This window comes from Lineus longissimus, chromosome 18, assembly GCF_910592395.1.
Source record: "Lineus longissimus chromosome 18, tnLinLong1.2, whole genome shotgun sequence".
Lineage (NCBI taxonomy): Eukaryota > Metazoa > Nemertea > Pilidiophora > Heteronemertea > Lineidae > Lineus > Lineus longissimus.
Genome location: NC_088325.1, coordinates 15,797,115 through 15,817,686, shown reverse-complemented (window position 1 = coordinate 15,817,686; position 20,572 = coordinate 15,797,115). Strand labels below are relative to the sequence as shown.

Below are 20,572 nucleotides of genomic sequence, written 5' to 3'. Positions count from 1 at the left end.
GCCATCTTCAGCTGGTTTCCGACACTAGATATTGGTGAGTATATTGAGACTCCCAAGTATAGAACGGTTGGTTCCATTACAGATGTATTGGATGTGCTATTCATCCATGGTTCCTTCAATCAAGATACCGAGTCCAATTCTTATCATGAGATATAATATTCTTTAATATCCTTTGTTCATTTCAGAAGGAAACTGAACGAAGACACTTCTTTTTGGTGTAGTTGCGAGAGCACCTTTCTGAAAATTCAAGAATCACGTACAGAGTTCTTTTCGGACATACATGTACATCTATTACGGCATTAGGCCTAGTGCATACACATTCACAGTACATGTTCTTAGCTTCAAAGTATAGGTTCTATCCTAAAAACTTAGCCACTGCTGCTCCGATATTGGCATCAGTGAAAGGAATGTAAGTGCCCCCATTCGCCTTAAGAGCTTTGACGAAAGGAGCACTTGCTCCACTATTGTAATCAAACACGACCAGCTTGATGCTCCTGGTCTTCAGCTGCTTGAGTGCGTTCACCGCCTCTGTCATCTTGGCCGGTGACACCCCAGCGGATGCCACGAAGACCACTGCTTTCTTGGATTTGGCCCGAAGGAACCTGGCAGGCATGAACGAGGTAGGGAGATCTGATGCCGCTGTCTTCAACTCAAAGAACATGTTAGTCTTTTTTGTGGATGTCTTCTTCTTGATGCTGGCGACTTTCTTGAGCGCCTGTGGCGGAGAAGATAGAATGATTAGTATCCTAATATGCCCCGTGTGATGAACGAATGGAGAGACAGGCACTGATTGTGCCAGGGGCTATGAACAATATGATATATTCGAACATCAACTTCATGTCAGACAGATTAATCTAGCAATCATTATGCACAACAAGTGTTTTTTATACTCTTTCTGATTGTATCAACGAATTGGGCAAACTACATGATGTGGTAGCAGTTTGGAAAAAGTTCCCCTGACTAATCTATTGTTTTACGAGTTTTTATCGATTAAAGGCCACAATACTCTTGTCAACCCACAACAAACGACCGAAAATGGCGTGATTCTGTTAGTGTTATTGAAGGTACACTCAGACTGCCAGACTTCCGTCAGTGTGGTGGTTTTCACACCGAAAAGCAGTCGAAGAAAGATTGTGGGGTCTAGGGCAGAAGCAGTACATGGCATGATGATGCCTATTGAAGATCACTACACGTTCAGGACGGGCGAGGGGGTGGGGCGGGGGGGGGGGGTTGTATACTCACATGTGGCTTGCTGGGGGCGACAGTCCCGGTCAGCTCATAGAACACTTTCATGTCCTGCCCGATGTAAGAGTACAAGGCGAGCCTGTCATTGTCTGGGCTGACGTTCAGACGCGTGATGAGCGCCTTGGCGAGGTTCTTCCTGGCTTCAACACCATTTGTCTTCTCGACCATCAGCACCATGTCATAGTTACCATCTGCAAGTGATGGAAGGATGGTAAAACAGCTACAACATAAACTATACCGGTATTCGTTTTGTGCTGAGCAAAGATGGCGTAGGCGTCAAGTTTGTGGCTGTGGGCGAATCAATATTGTTGCTAGCAATCAGGTAATAAACTCACTCGGACATCGAGGTCTACCTTAAAAGCTTTATTTGGCCTGATCAAAGCGAAAGTATTGGTTGCTTATTGGTCACGTTCAGTAGATATCTTCTTACCGAAGGTAAAAAAGAAAAGGAACCGCTGAATACAACAACGAGATGAATATATATCGGGTATGTAAATCGTCTCAGCGAGTTTCGAGGTAAAGCTCTAATAAGTTGAGAGAAACTGGCATAACAAGAGGGGTTGACAGAGACATTGCTCTGGAAAGAGGGGTCTCGCTTACCTCCGGAGTTGAGTTTACAATCTACCGCCGAGAAGACGAACAGGATTCCCAAAAGAAACATGACTGGTCTGAGTGCCCTGAACATGATGAAGAGGCGACCCTGCTGCTTGACTGGACACAGAAATTAAGAGGCGAAACACAACTGACAAATCATGTCGTAAAATTCGGTATTTGTAGATTTAACCAGAATAAATGATGGTGCAATTTATGCCACAATCTGTCCTAATTACCAATCATGAGTGCAGTTTTGTGTGTGTGTTTGTAACATCGAACATAATGTTGAAATTGCCCGATTCTTTTTAGCAGTCATTTCATACCAGCAATAATTAATAGAGTGTAATTATGAAGTATTAATGAGGAAATAACACATTTATGCAAAGGTCATTCTCGTGTTTGCTCGAACAGGTTGGGAGAGGCAAGCACATTTGACATTTGGCTGACGGTATTATAGCGCTGTTGTCGGTCCTGTATCCAGCAGTGCATGGTGGGGTGGGCAAGTGCTACACCCGAACCTTACTCCTCTTGCATTAACCTACCTCTTATATATACATTTACCTGAACCCAAGGATGTCCCTTTTACAGAGATGAAAGCCACTGGTCAGGAGCGAAAAAAAGGAAGGCCTGGAGATGGCTTCAGACCTGCCGCCTTCATCCGAGTCCGAGGTGTCATCCAAGCAGATATTCATGCATGATTAGTGATACATGTAACCTACAGCGTGGTTCGGGCAAGCGATGACCTGATGCTCTCGATGACATATATATGGAATTCACCATGGTGAATTCAGATTTTACCATGGATACAAGATCTCTGAGCGAAGAACCTTCAAGGCCTTCAATGTTAAAGTGGAGATTTTATTCGCCTCTCATCACTGATATGCGATGTGCAAACGAGCCAGGTATTACATGGCTAGACGACGCCCCTCCTTAGAGTAACCAGCCTGGGCAGGTGGCAGAGTGATTGGCCGAAATAATTCCTCCAAGTATTCATATATTTCGATAGTTGTACAGATTTTTCTCAATATATTGTAATCAGTCAGTTTTCACTTCATGTCATGTTTTCAAGCCCAAGGCAGTTAGTGCCATGCTTGTGACAAGTGAACCATTAGCAGAGCTGCAAACCCCTAAATAGCCCCTTCAGTATTTCCCCCCCGGAACTTGTCAGTTGTCAGTATTTTGAGAGGGTTAAGCAACGATGTGGGATACGATGAGCAACGGATGATGCATTCCCATTTCGCCCCCAAATTATTCCCATTTCGCCCCTTCCCAATTTGCCCATTGTCACTTTCCAATGATTAAAAAATGAGTGACAATTGGAAACCTATATGTAAACTAGGCCTTTGAGCAGCAAAGAAGACACCAAGAAAACCACACATTCACATTTCAAAACGAGGGACTTTATTAGGACTAGAAGACAACAACATATTTTTGACAGCTTATTTTTGACTTTGACAGCTTGGCAATAAATACATGTTGTAGGATCTTGTGAACTAAATGATCTTGTGACATTGGTTCTCTTGCATCCGCACTGCCACACATCAACAGAGTTTTCCAAGAATTGGACCTCAGGAATTACAGTGTCTCTTAAGTGTCGAGTCCAAGTCCTGGGGGGGGGGGGGCTCGCCTCTCAAAATCAAAGTGTTTTTGAGGAGACTTTTCTACCGAGACTAAACGACAGAACAAGTGAATCTTTTTACATGATTGATACCAGGGATGCCACAAGTTTGCATTGAGACGGTTTGGTTTTCAGATCCGGGCTAACATCACCTCCCGTGATAAAGTTTACAATAATTATCTTTTCTTTTCCAAAATCGTGGTTTTAGCATGTGAACTCATCAGTGTGCATGCTGGAGACACAAAGACATGCTACACTTTTATATTGACAAATGTACTTTATTCTTATGCCTCGACATGAGATGTTTATGGTTAAACTTCTCGCCACACTGATCACATTCAAAATATTTCAAGTGAACCGCTCGATGGAGGTCAAGATCCTGGATACGGTGAAACGTCTTCGGACAGCTGCTACATTTCAACGGTTTATTCTTCACATCTAAACCATGAAATGACTTCTTGTGGTAGAGAAGGTAAAGCTTTTTGATGAAGACTCGTCCACACAGGTGACAATGCAGTTTCTTATTTGCATGTGCTCTTTCATGTTGTCTCCAGTAGGACCCATTCTTAAAGGTCTCACCGCAGTGTTTACAGATATAATCCAATGCCTTGGCGTGTGTATGCATATGATCCATCAACTGCCACATCGCGCTGAAATAACGGCAGCATTGCTTGCATTTGTAAGGTTTTTCACCGTTGTGAAGGCGCTCATGTTTCCCCAGGTAGAATTTCGTCAAGAAAGCTTTGCCGCAATATTGACATTCAAATTTTTGCTGAGGGACTGCAACCGCTTCATCTGGCGTAGTATCGAACTCGTCTGACGAACCTGCAGAGAACAGGTAAAGAAAGTCATCATCAAGTAGATCTGATGCGACAGAGCACTATTATTCCGAACAACCAGCACAAGTCATGAAATACTGCATTGAGGGGCACCTGAGCTGAAAACTGCCAACATGATGATGGTGTATCATTCAGACGGGATGCATTCCCTGACAGAGTATGAGGCTCATGGCTGCCGACATACTCTCACAAAACAATGCTCATTGGACCGAACATTGTCTCCCCCACTCGCATAACCAGTAGGCACTTACTGGTACTTACCACTTCCTTCATTAGTCTCAGACTCTTCACTTTCCATCTCCATTGCCTTGCTGTGAGCTTCAGGCTCTGTGCAACAACTCGCAGTTGATTGCTGAAATGACGACAGATAATTTGAAACCCCAAAAATAGCAGGGACTCTGTTGCAGTATGAATTAGAATTCTTCGCATCCAACTTCATGTACCAAAAGTACAACCTTGGATAAACCTTAACAGTGTACCTGAACTGCACTTCACTCTCGGTCACCTTCAAATTACATAATTACGTACATTACTTCGCGACAGCTGAAGCTCAACTTACATCATTTTTTCCAGTTTCCACAATTATGACATCATCATCGGAGAGTTCCACCTCTTTCTCCAATACACTTGGGTTTCTACCTTCTCCTGTCGCTACAAAGGCAATGTTCTCCACCACAGCATTAAAGGTACAATCAGAATACGTCCCATCCCCAGCTTCAAAAGTGACGGCGATCATCTGAGTGGTCTGCTCTGTCACTAATGACATGACAGCATAATCAGCACTCGTACCAGGGCCACTAGGGAAACAACCTGAATGTGCCGTGTTTTCCACTAACAAGACAGGTTGTGGTTCTAAACAACGTTCAGATGAACCAATGTCCTGAATGTCGCTGTCAGGGACGTCAGTGTGGTCTTCAGGTTCTGATTTGATGATCACAGGTGTCATGTCTCTCAGTCCCAGTTCTGTACCAGTGTCAGGCAATTCAGGAATCAAGTCTGTGCACAAATCTGGGGCCTTCATTTTAACGCTAAGATGAGCCATGACTGATTTAGCTTCTGGCATGTGTGACAGTTCCAGTGAGACTGATTCAAGGCCACTATTTGTCTCCAGCCCCGGTTCTACTTTTATCTTCATGTCTGATACATCAGCATTTGACACTTGTAGACTTTCGCCAGGCTCTTCCTTGATATCCATATTGCTTGGTATCACCAGGAGAGGATGGCCTTCTCTGGCAAATCCCTATCCAATTCTGCAGTTCATACGACTATATTTATCCTATTTGAATGATTTAAAGGTCGTACAAGTTATGATGCAAACTCAAAAGATTGTCTAAAAGCACAAATGTAAGAAGCCTTGTTATTTTTGGACACTTTTCCTTTGACAACAATTTTCACCCAAGAAAAGGAGAAAACCGTCATTCCTTTTCGTGTGGGGAGTGCATCAAAAGTACCAATTATTGACATGATGGGTTCCAACAAAATGCTATAGATGGAAGCAGAGACTTCAATTCATATCATAATGAAATGAGTAGCGTTGTTGGAGGCGTGTCACTTTACCTTGAATAGGATAATAGAGGGTGAGATGGAAATACAATATACAATGGCCGGTAAAGGGTGAAATTCACCCAAATCTGATCACAGGCAGACGTAAAATAATGGAAGGAATTCCAGTGTACATGCAATCTCGGTTACCACATTTGCAACATCAAAGCACCAACTGTTTTGCATATTGAGAATACTATATTTTATCAAGGCACACAACAGTAAATTAATATCTACCCGTGCGCCGAAAATTGGAAAAAGTGGGCGGAGGCTATGGAGGCAATTCCGCTGGAAGTACAGTAGGCCTATAGGCCTACATGGATATGGTTAACCCTTCTGGCCCAACTTTCCGCATGAAGACGCTAGAAATTTTAGATTAAGCTATGATATAACTTTGTTTCGATGTAGTTCCGATAAGAGATATCAGCAGGGTCAAATAGACCTACAGGTAATGGAATCGGCCAATCAAGCCACTATTTCACTCGTCTCCATAGCTAGAAGCACTTACAAGTGGGCAAAACCCCTCCATCAGCAATGCCCGCTGAAGGTCATTTCCGAATTTTAGGATGTGTATTCCTCCTTGCCCGTCTTTCTATTGGACAGCATTTGAAGGACTCTCCGGCCTGTGACAGGTAGGTGCATGGCGCTCTATCAAAAACAAGTCCCCTATAACAGCAGACGTAAGACTCCAAGAGCCGACAAAACAGGGGCTCAGCCGTTCTTGATCTAATTGTTGATCCTTGGCAGGCTGTGTCCCTAGCCGTTATTGGTCACTATTCTTGTCAATTAATGATCTGTTGGCCAAATAAATTACCGACGAAACCTAAAATCTAAAATCATACAGTGGGTGATATGAATAAAGACTAGCAAATGCTTTTACTCCGGTTTTGTACAGAAAGGCCTAGTGTAAATGTACATGGAGATTTAGATAAAAGCATTTCCTAGTCTTTATTCATATCACCCATTGATTGGGTTGGCTAACGTTTCTTTGTTATACCTAGACGTCCAAAACCGCCCGAGTGGCGAGCAAGGGAAGAGGCGGAGAGCCTCCAAAGTTTTCCGCCTCACCCTTAATTTGCAAAACCATTCGATACGGCCAATCTTTAGGGCATAATGTCAAAAACGACTTGGACGCCATGTACCCCTTCCCTTCTCAGACTCCTGGCCAGATATGTACTGCTCCTCCATAAACTCCCAGCAAGTAACCACATCTAAGAGAAATTAAGCCCAAGTATCCAACCTTCCATTCTGTATTCTTCCAGACCCGTGTACTGCGATGGTCCCCTTCTAGAGGCGATGCAGGCAGCTCATTTCTTTAATGATTCTAAAACATTTGTTGATCTGAATATGAAAGCTGACGCAGGTAAGAACTCTTGCAAACCCCTTTCTTCCCGCTGTCACCTGCACCTCGGGGCAGTTCAGTTCATCATCCTGATCGTCTCTCTTCGCCACAGGACGAAGCCGGTCCGCCACTGCGTCCGGATTAATAAAATGCTAATACGCCTGATAACCTCCGAGCGGAGACGGTTTTTTCCCATTTCGCCCCTTCCCATACTGGCCTTTCCAAATTCGCCCCTTTCCCATTTCGCCCCATTCCCATTTCGCCCCTTTGCATTTCGCCCCTTTCCCATTTCGCCCCTTTCCCATTTCGCCCCTTCCTGTTTCGCCCCTATTCCCATTTCGCCCCTTTTCATTTTGACCATGTCACATGCATGTATGTTTGGGGCTCTAGCACAAAAGCTACTGGACCGATTGATCAAGTTTTCAACCAGAGGCCTACCATACTCCCCCAAATAATGCGTATCAACTGATGACGTCACCTGTGCACATGCATAATAGGCGGCGCAACTGGTGAAACCGATTGCATTCACATTTGCATTCACATTGAGTGTGGCCAGGTTAATAATTCGAATTGAATTCGTATTGAACCTGTTGTCTTAAAACCGTATCTTGATACATTTTAACTTATAATCCACTGCAGCTCCCCTCTTTATAGGTTACATGTAAAGTTTAGCTCCTTTGAGAAGACTTTGCAAGAAGGGTGTGAACTAAGACCCACGACCAAGAAAAACAAGTATAATTTCTTATGTAGCCTAATGGGAAAAGGGGTGAAATGGGAAAGAGGCGAAGTGGCAATTGGGAGAGATGGGAAAGAGGTAAAATGGAAAAGGGGCAAAATGGGAATAATTAAGGTGCGAAATGGGAAGACACTAGCTCAGACACCTCTGTCTGCACCCCCAAAGGCATCATATCCGTTGCGCATGTGTATAAATGAAAGAACTACCAAGAAACTACTATAATAGCAGCCGTGTATAATCATAGCTATCATCACTCTTTACACTACGTCAAAAGAAACAATAAGTGTTTCGGACGGGAATTCCCTCATACAGAATCAAATCTTCTTACAGATGTCGTTCTCTCTGCATTTGCGAACACGACCTCGTCCAATGATAACATTACCAGAAAAGCACTCAGAGAATTCATGGAGCAGTACTTTGAAGGTCCTGGAAACGAGTATGAAGACTGGGAGCCATCTGATTGGACATCAAGGTGAGATGGCCGGACTGCCTCGTTTGGGTATCGACACAGTCATTTCCAGGATTCAATCGAATTAATTTGTGAGACCACCCGTGGCAAAGTTATGGTCTGCTTGGCAATCGCTCGAGCCGCCCGCCGAACAGCTAATCAGAGCTGGAGTTTACTACTCACCCAATGTTTTTTTAAACTTCCAGACCTGCCTTTCTTGGCAAGATCAAGCATGAGCCGTACAGACGCTGGGCAGCCGATCTGCACGCTTTATGGAAGGATCCGGAGCTGGGCAGAAAGGTAAGATCAAGCATGATCCGTACAGACGATGGGCAGCCGATCTGCACGATTTATGGAAGGATCCGGAGCTGGGCAGAAAGGTAAGATCAAGCATGAGCCGTACAGGCGATGGGCAGCCGATCTGCACGCTTTATGGAAGGATCCGGAGCTGGGCAGAAAGGTAAGATCAAGCATGAGCCGTACAGGCGATGGGCAGCCGATCTGCACGCTTTATGGAAGGATCCGGAGCTGGGCAGAAAGGTAAGATCAAGCACGAGCCGTACAGGCGATGGGCAGCCGGTCTGCATGCTTTATGGAAGGATCCGGAGCTGGGCAGAAAGGTAAGATCAAGCATGAGCCGTACAGGCGATGGGCAGCCGATCTGCACGCTTTATGGAAGGATCCGGAGCTGGGCAGAAAGGTAAGATCAAGCATGAGCCGTACAGGCGATGGGCAGCCGATCTGCACGCTTTATGGAAGGATCCGGAGCTGGGCAGAAAGGTAAGATCAAGCACGAGCCGTACAGGCGATGGGCAGCCGGTCTGCATGCTTTATGGAAGGATCCGGAGCTGGGCAGAAAGGTAAGATCAAGCATGAGCCGTACAGGCGATGGGCGGCCGATCTGCACGCTTTATGGAAGGATCCGGAGCTGGGCAGAAAGGTAAGATCAAGCATGAGCCGTACAGGCGATGGGCAGCCGATCTGCACGCTTTATGGAAGGATCCGGAGCTGGGCAGAAAGGTAAGATCAAGCATGAGCCGTACAGGCGATGGGCAGCCGATCTGCACGCTTTATGGAAGGATCCGGAGCTGGGCAGAAAGGTAAGATCAAGCACGAGCCGTACAGGCGATGGGCAGCCGGTCTGCATGCTTTATGGAAGGATCCGGAGCTGGGCAGAAAGGTAAGATCAAGCATGAGCCGTACAGGCGATGGGCAGCCGATCTGCACGCTTTATGGAAGGATCCGGAGCTGGGCAGAAAGGTAAGATCAAGCATGAGCCGTACAGGCGATGGGCAGCCGATCTGCACGCTTTATGGAAGGATCCGGAGCTGGGCAGAAAGGTAAGATCAAGCATGATCCGTACAGACGATGGGCAGCCGATCTGCACGCTTTATGGAAGGATCCGGAGCTGGGCAGAAAGGTAAGATCAAGCATGATCCGTACAGACGATGGGCAGCCGATCTGCACGCTTTATGGAAGGATCCGGAGCTGGGCAGAAAGGTAAGATCAAGCACGAGCCGTACAGGCGATGGGCAGCCGATCTGCACGCTTTATGGAAGGATCCGGAGCTGGGCAGAAAGGTAAGATCAAGCATGATCCGTACAGACGATGGGCAGCCGATCTGCACGCTTTATGGAAGGATCCGGAGCTGGGCAGAAAGGTAAGATCAAGCATGAGCCGTACAGGCGATGGGCAGCCGATCTGCACGCTTTATGGAAGGATCCGGAGCTGGGCAGAAAGGTAAGATCAAGCATGATCCGTACAGACGATGGGCAGCCGATCTGCACGCTTTATGGAAGGATCCGGAGCTGGGCAGAAAGGTAAGATCAAGCATGAGCCGTACAGGCGATGGGCAGCCGATCTGCACGCTTTATGGAAGGATCCGGAGCTGGGCAGAAAGGTAAGATCAAGCATGAGCCGTACAGACGATGGGCAGCCGATCTGCACGCTTTATGGAAGGATCCGGAGCTGGGCAGAAAGGTAAGATCAAGCATGAGCCGTACAGGCGATGGGCGGCCGATCTGCACGCTTTATGGAAGGATCCGGAGCTGGGCAGAAAGGTAAGATCAAGCATGAGCCGTACAGGCGATGGGCAGCCGATCTGCACGCTTTATGGAAGGATCCGGAGCTGGGCAGAAAGGTAAGATCAAGCATGAGCCGTACAGACGATGGGCAGCCGATCTGCACGCTTTATGGAAGGATCCGGAGCTGGGCAGAAAGGTAAGATCAAGCATGAGCCGTACAGGCGATGGGCAGCCGATCTGCACGCTTTATGGAAGGATCCGGAGCTGGGCAGAAAGGTAAGATCAAGCATGAGCCGTACAGGCGATGGGCAGCCGATCTGCACGCTTTATGGAAGGATCCGGAGCTGGGCAGAAAGGTAAGATCAAGCATGAGCCGTACAGGCGATGGGCGGCCGATCTGCACGCTTTATGGAAGGATCCGGAGCTGGGCAGAAAGGTAAGATCAAGCACGAGCCGTACAGGCGATGGGCGGCCGATCTGCACGCTTTACGGAAGGATCCGAAACTATAGGCAAAAAGGCAGATCAAGCATGAGCCCTACAGGCGATGGCCGGAGCGGCCGGTCTGTGTGCTTTATGGAAAGATTCAGAGCTGGGCATAGAGGCCATGCCGATTACTGGCAATTCCTCATGGTTTTATCCAATAAACAATTCAAACTTCTGCGTCAGTGATGAGTAGAGTAGCTATAGTCTTCTTCAAGGGGTGTATACAAAACCAAGACCTAAGACATAAGACCTAAGACCTAAGATCCCCGAAGTACAAAACTAAGACCCAGGTACAAAACTAAGATCCCGAGGTACAAAACTAAGACCCGGGGAGGCCAATTCCAAACAAGGGGATCTTAGTTTTGTACAAAACTAAGATCCCCCGAGGTACAAAACTAAGACCCAATGCCAAACTAAAATTTTGAAGAAAAATATCAGAGTCTTAGTTTTGTACATCAGGGGATCTTAGTTTTGTACGTACAAAACTAAGATCCCCGAGGTACAAAACTAGGACCCAATGCCAAACTAAAATTTTGAAGAAAAATATCAGAGTCTTAGTTTTGTACATCAGGGGATCTTAGTTTTGTACGTACAAAACTAAGATCCCCCGAGGTACAAAACTAAGACCCAATTCCAAACTGAAATTTTGAAGAAAAATATCAGAGTCTTAGTTTTGTACATCAGGGGATCTTAGTTTTGTACGTACAAAACTAAGATCCCCCGAGGTACAAAACTAAGACCCAATTCCAAACTGAAATTTTGAAGAAAAATATCAGAGTCTTAGTTTTGTACATCAGGGGATCTTAGTTTTGTACGTACAAAACTAAGATCCCCCGAGGTACAAAACTAAGACCCAATTCCAAACTGAAATTTTGAAGAAAAATATCAGAGTCTTAGTTTTGTACATCAGGGGATCTTAGTTTCCAAATTCTGCCCCTCTTTCGAATTCATTTTGATGTAGTAATATCACCTTTGAGATGCATGCAGTTGCTCCATCTGAATAATACCTCCATATGCACTATGCAGGCACGACCGGTCATCACTCTAGCATATACTCTAGCATATACGGCCTCCATCCAGCTCCACAAAAAGTGGCGAAACCGGTGCAATATGCCAGTAGCACGTGGATCATGCCGAGCGGCGCTGTCAGGTGTTTCCACTATGGGTTACATAATCGGCTACAAAGAGGCCAGTGTTCTAGTAAATGAAGTTAGCAATGATAGCGAAGAATGTTAGTGTATGTTACGAAGTCAATAGCGATAGTAGTGAGTTGGAGAGAGGAGAAACTTCCATCGGGATATTTGGTAGAGGCAGACCTTCAAGAGTCCCAAGAAGAAACTTTGCAAAGTCTTCATCAAACTGATAATCATATTCCTTCCTTCTCTGCCTATATTGCAATAACGTTGTTTGACTCGGTTAGTATGTAATTGATGGATAAGAAAACGTTCATATTTTACTCGTTCTAACTCTTCCGATGGCGGCGCTCCTCCGAATGACTCAAAGGAGTATTGCACCGGTTTCGCCACTTTTTGTGGAGCTGGATGGAGGCCGTATATGCTAGAGTATATGCTAGAGTGATGACCGGTCGTGCCTGCATAGTGCATATGGAGGTATTATTCAGATGGAGCAACTGCATGCATCTCAAAGGTGATATTACTACATCAAAATGAATTCGAAAGAGGGGCAGAATTTGGAAACTAAGATCCCCTGATGTACAAAACTAAGACTCTGATATTTTTCTTCAAAATTTCAGTTTGGAATTGGGTCTTAGTTTTGTACCTCGGGGGATCTTAGTTTTGTACGTACAAAACTAAGATCCCCTGATGTACAAAACTAAGACTCTGATATTTTTCTTCAAAATTTCAGTTTGGAATTGGGTCTTAGTTTTGTACCTCGGGGGATCTTAGTTTTGTACCTCGGGGAATCTTAGTTTTGTACGTACAAAACTAAGATCCCCTGATGTACAAAACTAAGACTCTGATATTTTTCTTCAAAACTTTAGTTTGGAATTGGCCTCCCCGGGTCTTAGTTTTGTACCTCGGGGGATCTTAGTTTTGTACCTGGGTCTTAGTTTTGTACTCCGGGGAATCTTAGGTCTTAGGTCTTATGTCTTAGGTCTTGGTTTTGTATTTCTTCAAGTGTTGTGGGCCCAATTCATCCCGCAATACATCCAAAGGACTCAGCGACCTATCAAAAAAAAGACATTTTTCATCACATGATTTCAATCAAAGTAGATAAAGCGGTAAGTTTCAGTATCTATTCCTTCGCACCTTTTCAGGTAAAAGAAGATGTCCGACTACACCCCGAGCGCTACTCCTTACTTTACTCTCCCAATGCGTTTATCGTGCCCGGAGGTCGCTTCAGGGAACTCTATTATTGGTAAGTTATACATAAAACATGGAGCTTTCCCAGGAGAGTTTTCAACCCGAAGACCAGCGATATCCATCCTTGATTGCTAAAAACACATGCGTATTCAGTCAACCTGTATAAGGTTATACGTTTCCTATGAATCATTGAAAAGTCTCTTTTTCCTGATTCAGGGACTCGTACTGGGTGATCCGCGGTCTGCTGCTCTCAGAGATGAAGGAAACTACCAAAGGGATGCTGGAGAACTTCCTCGCTTGGGTCAAAGAGTGAGTAATGGCCATATGGAGGTGGGGCTGCGGCAGGGGAGAATCATGCCTGGTTGTGGCTGAGCACTACAGGGTGACTTTGGGCTGGTTCAGGGACAAGCTTTTAAAACGTGAGAGCGAACCCGCTGTAATTGGCGTGGTTGTTAATGTCAAGATTCTCAGAGATGCAGGATGTTGGTTTTACAGTTCGAAACTCTGCTGAGAGTTTCGCGAGCTACTGCGCAGTCTTTTCTCTAACGAAACTGCAGACTACTAAGAGAGGCAGACAATACGACTTCAGTTTTAATAAAACACACATGAACCTTTTCTCCTTCTGTAGATTTGGTTTCGTGCCCAATGCAGGCAGAGTGTATCAGTCTGGAAGGAGCCAGCCTCCATTCCTCAGCCCCAGTTTCGCAGCCTATCTGGAAGCGACCTCTGACATCGACTTCCTGAACCAAAGTATTGGAACCCTCGAGGATGAATACAACTTCTGGATGACAAATAGGAGTATTCTTGTTGACTATGAGGGAAAGAATTACACTATGAACAGATATGACGTCAAGCTAGGCAAACCTAGGCCCGAGTCATTCCGCGAAGATACTGCCACTGCTGCCGGATTGACAGAAGGTAGGTCAAGGTCAATAACATCCTCTCACGGTCAAGGTCATTCATTACCCTAAGCGGCTTAGGTCTAGGTCATCAGCATAGTTTAATCCAGTTGGCAACAGATTTGAGGTTCATAATATTCATTAAACAATTTCGGGTAAAAGACTAGTTTAAAACCTGGATCAATTCTCATTGCTGTTTATATTTCAGACGATGCAGCCGAGGTTTATGCAGACATCGCTTCAGCCGCCGAGGCTGGATGGGGATTCTCCACAAGATGGTTTGCCAGAAACAACACGTCACTTACAACAATAAGAACAAGAGAAATAATCCCAGTCGACTTGAACGCCCTCTTGTGCTGGAATGAAAGACTATTAGGGAAATTCCACCGGACTTTGGGAGATTCCAAAAGAGCGGAAATGTTTGAGAAAAAAGCTCTGGAAAGGCAGACGACACTGATGAAGTTACTCTGGGACCCGGATGCAGGTATCTGGTTTGATTGGGACTTGGCGGCCAATGGGCGGATCCCCGTTTATTACGTATCCAGCTTCTTGCCGTTGTTTACTGGTTGTTATGGTAACGAGAAAGGAACTGATAAGGAAGAGATAGAGAGGAAAGTGCTTGATTACATAAAGGTTAGAACTTTTTGGCTACGTGACAACATGCGTCCGTAAACAATACAAATGTACCAGCTACGTTAGGCCAACAACACAGATTGAACAGCAAATTGAAAAGTTTAGTTTTACCGGCAAGGTTGAAAGCAGCCCAGGAAGGCGGTTCGTAACGTAATTCTTGTATCTATTCAATGTTCATATGCAGCAATAGTACAATCTGCCATTTTGTTTTCAGAGAACAGACCTTTTGGACTTCAAGGCCCCCATCCCAACGTCGCTCATCGAGTCGGGGGAGCAATGGGACTTCCCAAACCTCTGGCCGCCAACTCAGCACATGCTCATTGAAGCCCTCGATTCAAGTTCCCTGTCCGAGGCGCGGGAGGTAGCCCACTTCCTCGCCGCCAGGTTCCTTGCTACAGCCCTGGTCCCTTGGGAGAAGAGTCAACACATGTATGAGAAGGTCAGTGCATATTGTACCAGTATTTGTACTTTCAGAAGAGAACGATCGACGTGCGCAAGCACATGGGAAGTGCGCAACTTGTATTTGGTAGATCAAGTTCTCGCGGTTGAGTAGTGGGAGCAACGACTCTTGAATACACGGTGGAAGGCACCAAACGCATCAGCAGACAATTTGGGGGACCATCATGATAACATATCGGCAAGTTTTCTTCTTGTTTCCCTAATTCCATTACCCCGACTCTCAACCTACTGGATGACACCTCTTGTTCTTGTTTCCAGTTTGATGTGAGAACGGACACTCCCGGTAGAGGGGGTGAATACAAGGTACAGATCGGCTTCGGATGGACAAACGGTGTTGCGATGATCCTATTGGACAAGTACGGCTATGACGTAGGCGTGACGTCTGAGGCGATGTTTTTGTATTCAAACAACCTACTTATCTTTGTGATCTGTGTTGTAATAAAGTTGTTGCTTTGATAGTGACATTTTGACAGAGCATTTACTCCTTATTTTGCATATACCTTTGTTCTGAATGCTGGAATTTTTAGCTACCGATAGTACATTATCAGTTATAACCGTTTGCAGTGATTAGAGCACTAGGGTGATTATCACCTGAAATTCAGGTTAGTTACGTGACTCGCCAGGTCTATAAGTCATAGACAACTGGAGTGATTATCACCTGAAATCAAGGTTAGTTACGTGACTCGCCAGGTCTATAAGTCATAGACAACTGGAGTATTTATCACCTGAAATCAAGGTTAGTTACGTGACTCGCCAGGTCTAGTTACGTGACTCGCCAGGTCTATAAGTCATAGACAACTGGAGTGATTATCACCTGAAATTAAGGTTAGTTACGTGACTCGCCAGGTCTATAAAGTCATGGACAACTGGCGTGACTATCACCTGAAATTAAGGTTAGTTACGTGACTCGCCAGGTCTATAAAGCATAGACCACTGGAGGAAGCTGAAATACGAACATACAAATACACAAAATGGCGATAAAAAAGTGGGTTAACAACGCCGTCCCTCCTGCTGTCTTCATTTCCAGATGCCAACGTTTTCATCTTATTATTTTGATAACTGTCTGAGCGGCCGTGGTTGTGTCGTATGATTTCAGTGATTTGCTTCAGCGCCAGGTCAGTAATACAGAAGTTACAAGAGAATGAGAAGCAATTAACGGCTGAAGCCGGTTGCAGCTTTTAAGAACATGATATTTTCAAATCCTAGGTTCGTTTTCCTGCGCAAAAAACTGTGAAAGACCACAGCATAATCTTACGAGGACGATAATATCACTGTGTTTTGCAGATGTGCGCATTTTTTGGCAATGCGCGAATATAACACTTCCAAATCATCCAACTTAAAACTCGACGACGACAGGAGAAACCATCGGCTGAATGGGTGCAAATATAACACAATTGGCGCGAAAAGGGTAAAATGTCATCTTGGGCGTCACACAGAATGTCTCTCAGGGAATTTATGCCCAATGTCATCATATTACTTGTCACAAACACGAACGAAGGAAATACGCAACATGTCACTGTAAAGTATTCAAGGAGCATGGAAGTTATTCAAAACGAACCAGAGTTTCCGTTTTTCCGGTTCGATAAAAATGTCCCTGGGGCTGTGTGCGAAATAAACCTATGAAACGTTTGTGCGACCCGCGACATTTACCCTTTTGCAAAAATGACAATTTTACAGTATTTTTGTATGTGACAAGTTGATTGCTGAAAGGACAAACCTCACCTGGGATAAGATACATCAGACAAGACCTTTAGGTCAAGATCCTAGACGTTTAGGTCAAGATCCCAAGACGGCAGCACCATACGGTGCGCTTGCATTTGTTGTATCCGGCTCATTCACGCTGATTAGAGAAAAACATTGCCCCGGCGTGATGAAATTTGGTATGCATAGTACCTAATGTATTTCAAATGTTATATACTGAATGAACCGAATTGCCTCTAGCTCTGTTTTTGAGAAAAAAACCCAGAACGATCAGATACTGTTAGGTTTAGCTCTGCCACTCCGTGCTGATCGTAGATAAAGTTTTTGCACTAAATCCATGAAATCTAGGAGCATATAGAGGGACATGTCTGCGAAATTATGTTGCGAGCAGAGGATCTAATGTCTCCTGTTTTGTTAGTGTCTGGGGCATTATTTCTGCCGTGTATGCGTTTTGGTTAACGCAAAACAAAACATTAGGTTTCTGTCAATAACGTGTTGTTTACTTACTACACGATCTTACATCGATCGGTCTGCTCCGAATAGCCTAACTCATTCCCCTTGTCAGTAACGAGGCAGCAAACACGCCTGACAGGCAGCGAAATGAAATGTACACTGGTGGTAAGGGGTCGTTTCAGCTCCCAACATTCACATCGCAACTTAACTGACATCATGCCGCCGACAGCAGGCCTCAATATTCGCTTTTAAAAGGGCACAGCAATTTTTGCCGGAAAAAGGGCACCTTTTGATAGTTTTGTGAAAAAGGGCCCACTTTATTAAATGGGATTTGAAATGAAAACATAGTTGGAGAGGGCATCGGAGGCCATTGAGGGGAGGGCATCGGAGGCCATTGAGGGGAGGATGAGACTAATAACCACTGCGTAGAGCTGCCACGAAAGTCAGTTATGTTGCGTTACAATAAGTTTACAATCAGGCGGAGAACGAAATTGGTGTGGACTAGAGCCACGCAAGGAATCAGTTCTATACATACAGGAAGAACACTCTCATCATGATGACAGATGGGTAGACCGTTACAAAGGAACCAGCCTAGAAAACTTTACAACGAATGCAGCCGGCTCGGCTAACGAATCGATCGTCACGCTACCTCACGGTCAATATGGACGTTACAGGTCTTTGCACCTACATATTTTGCTCCGTACGTACTTCACAGGGTCCGAAAGAATAGAAGACCTTGCCAACATTCGATTCACAGAACTGCCGTGTGTTGCACTGAATCTCAGGATGCTGTTTGGCACACCAATACTCTTTTTAATGAGATTTTGTGAAGGACGGCTCGGAACAAAATGCGACGTATTTGTATCTACATTTGAAGCTCCTACCAAAAATACATAAGGCGAGCGAGAAACACCTGGAAATCTCCGACATTGTCTGCCGTGACTCGGCAAGTACCAATGAATATTTTGATCAAGTTTCATATGTTTCAAATTCAACTTTACCTAAAGTGGCTAAACAAGCTGATTGTATTTTTAGGCAGTTTCAGGTGCTTAGACTACAATTCGACTCGCTTATGTATCTTTGATATTACAGTTAAACCCAGTGACCAACATGTTTACAGTAATCTACGCTCATATCCACAATAGTGTTTCACGCCGCCTAGCACGCATGGAGTGTGTGTTCGGGGTAACACGTGACCTGTGCGTTATACGCGGCGTGACACGCTTATGTGAAAAACACTTCCGGCGAATGAGGTCCTACGCACTGTCCCCACTGAGTTGGCCCGCCCTTATTGGGTTTGAACATCGGAATTGAGTTGATACGTCCGCTTAGTGGGGAGGAACTCACCCGCCGGGAAAACGGGGGAGGATGTGATGTTAGTGTGGCATGCCATCAGACTGGGGAAAGGGCAACCCTGGAAATAACTGTGCTGGTTATGTGCACACATGAGACATAATCAAAAGGCAACACGACATTAGATATCACGCGGTGGGGTAGATAGGAAACAAACACAATAGCGAATCGCTGACTGTTAGTCCCTCGCCGCCTTTGGACCGGAACAGTCAACCCGCGGCAATCACTTCTCAAACAGAGGGTAAGCGTTACCCAGTCAGCTTTACGCATGTCATGATACGTAAGATAAGTAAAATGGGGCAAAGCCTGCCACTGCCTTTGTTCTCTATTCATACACTCGAGAACTGAAACACAACAGAAGGGCTAGCTTTCCCCATTTTACCTTCCGCATCCGAGGTTACAAGGGTGCCGAGTAGGTGCAGGCATAATGCATTTATCAAACTGACGGAGTTATCAAGGTTTGTTAGGAAAAAGGTCAAAATGGCAGGAGAGACAAATGGTAATTGTTAATTTTTTCTGTCTTAAGACATGCTTTGGAACACTACATCTGTCTTCGATTGTATTTCGTTTTTGATAAGATCCGAATGTTGAAATTCGAGGCTAAATGTGTTAACTCATTTCTCTTCGAAGGCTTCAGTCAAGTCCTGCCAGTTTGTGAAGGCCTAAATGAACTATACCTTAGGTGTTCTCGCTGTTGACCTGTATCCTCCTGATCATGACCTTGACCTTGAGCTTGTCTTTGACCTTGAACTTGACCTCTCGAACGTGTCCTTGAACTTGAATATCCTGATCCAAATCCTCCAGCTTTCCTTTCTCCAGAATCACAATCACACAAACCCAAGTTTTCAACAAGGCAAAGCATATGACACCAAAAACAAATAAAGACCCTATTCTTGGTTGGTTGTTGATTAGGCCTACACTGATATGAGCGCCATCGAGTGAAGGTATAAATAACTACACGAGAAGAGGTTTTAACAAGAAGACCAAGTTGCATGGCTACTAATTTCCTAATTCTTTTTCCCGATTCTATTCATTTCTGTTTCTCAGTTACTAATTCGCGATTCTCGGGCGGTTGGTTTGGAGCATCATATTTCTAGATTCTCACTTAATACTAAGGCTTAACCCTTACCACTTAATAACTGTTTTGGCGGCCTTGAGGCCTATATTGCTGAGAATAAGAAATAAGAATTAGTAGCCAACTCCAGACTGGTCAACTAATATAGGCCTTATAAAGAGGTCCGTTTTCCGCAATTGTCGTTTTATAGTCCGAAAGTTCTTAGTGGTCTTGATGTTCGCGTACAGAGGAGTCCTGAAAAAAGAAAAAGTTTGTTGCACAATCCTGTGTTGAATCATGTGGTGTTAGACCAACCTGGGGAAACCAGGGGTTAATATTCGCTTAACTCTGGCCCTGTCGGTCTATTCTTGTGAAGAAGTTAGTCAAGTCGGCCTATATTTGAAGGTGCGAGAATGCGCTCTTACCACTGCGACAAGTTATTTCCGCCTGTATTATCATTGGGAACATATTATCAGCTCCTAGGCCTACTCTCGAAATGCATCCTCCCTGTCCAAACACGTTTTCTATAGATTGTTCATGATCTGACCATGATCTGTTCATAATCCATGATGCTGTGATATTCAAATTATAGGTCTACTTAGCCTGGGTTATGGCATTCATGGCTTGGTTTAAATGTAAAACGAAATTAAAAAGGCTGTCACGTTGCATTTCATGTCTCTGACGAGCGACTATTCTGACATGTTTCCTCTCAAAATGGCGCCGGGGCAGCGTGTGGGACTAGGTTTGTTCGTGCGCGCAAATGATGGTTTAAATAGTATGATAGAGGCCCTTGAACAGATTTAAATGACTCAAAAATAAGAATC

General features: G+C 44.9%; 3 protein-coding genes across 3 annotated transcripts; 1 reads left to right on the top strand and 2 right to left on the bottom strand.

Annotated features, from left to right (window-relative positions):
• Nucleotides 1-146: 146 nt before the first annotated feature.
• On the bottom strand, nt 147-2,052 carry LOC135502196 (uncharacterized). Its single transcript, XM_064794827.1, has 3 exons — nt 1,846-2,052; nt 1,243-1,436; nt 147-715 (listed from the first exon to the last, which is right to left on the bottom strand). The coding sequence occupies exons 1-3, from the start codon at nt 1,928-1,930 to the stop codon at nt 356-358; spliced, it is 639 nt and encodes a 212-aa protein (XP_064650897.1). The 5' UTR covers nt 1,931-2,052; the 3' UTR covers nt 147-355.
• A 1,185-nt stretch (nt 2,053-3,237) lies between these two features.
• LOC135502386 (zinc finger protein 480-like) lies at nt 3,238-5,716 on the bottom strand. The gene is made up of 3 exons (XM_064795178.1): nt 4,856-5,716; nt 4,558-4,648; nt 3,238-4,282 (listed from the first exon to the last, which is right to left on the bottom strand). The coding sequence occupies exons 1-3, from the start codon at nt 5,489-5,491 to the stop codon at nt 3,717-3,719; spliced, it is 1,293 nt and encodes a 430-aa protein (XP_064651248.1). The 5' UTR covers nt 5,492-5,716; the 3' UTR covers nt 3,238-3,716.
• Nucleotides 5,717-6,365: 649 nt separating this feature from the next.
• LOC135502250 (trehalase-like) lies at nt 6,366-15,643 on the top strand. Its single transcript, XM_064794911.1, has 10 exons — nt 6,366-6,470; nt 7,101-7,201; nt 8,247-8,388; nt 8,571-8,664; nt 13,151-13,251; nt 13,413-13,505; nt 13,825-14,114; nt 14,304-14,728; nt 14,943-15,167; nt 15,446-15,643. Exons 1-10 carry the CDS (start codon nt 6,373-6,375, stop codon nt 15,641-15,643), a joined length of 1,767 nt encoding a protein of 588 aa, XP_064650981.1. The 5' UTR covers nt 6,366-6,372.
• The last annotated feature ends 4,929 nt before the right edge of the window (nt 15,644-20,572 follow it).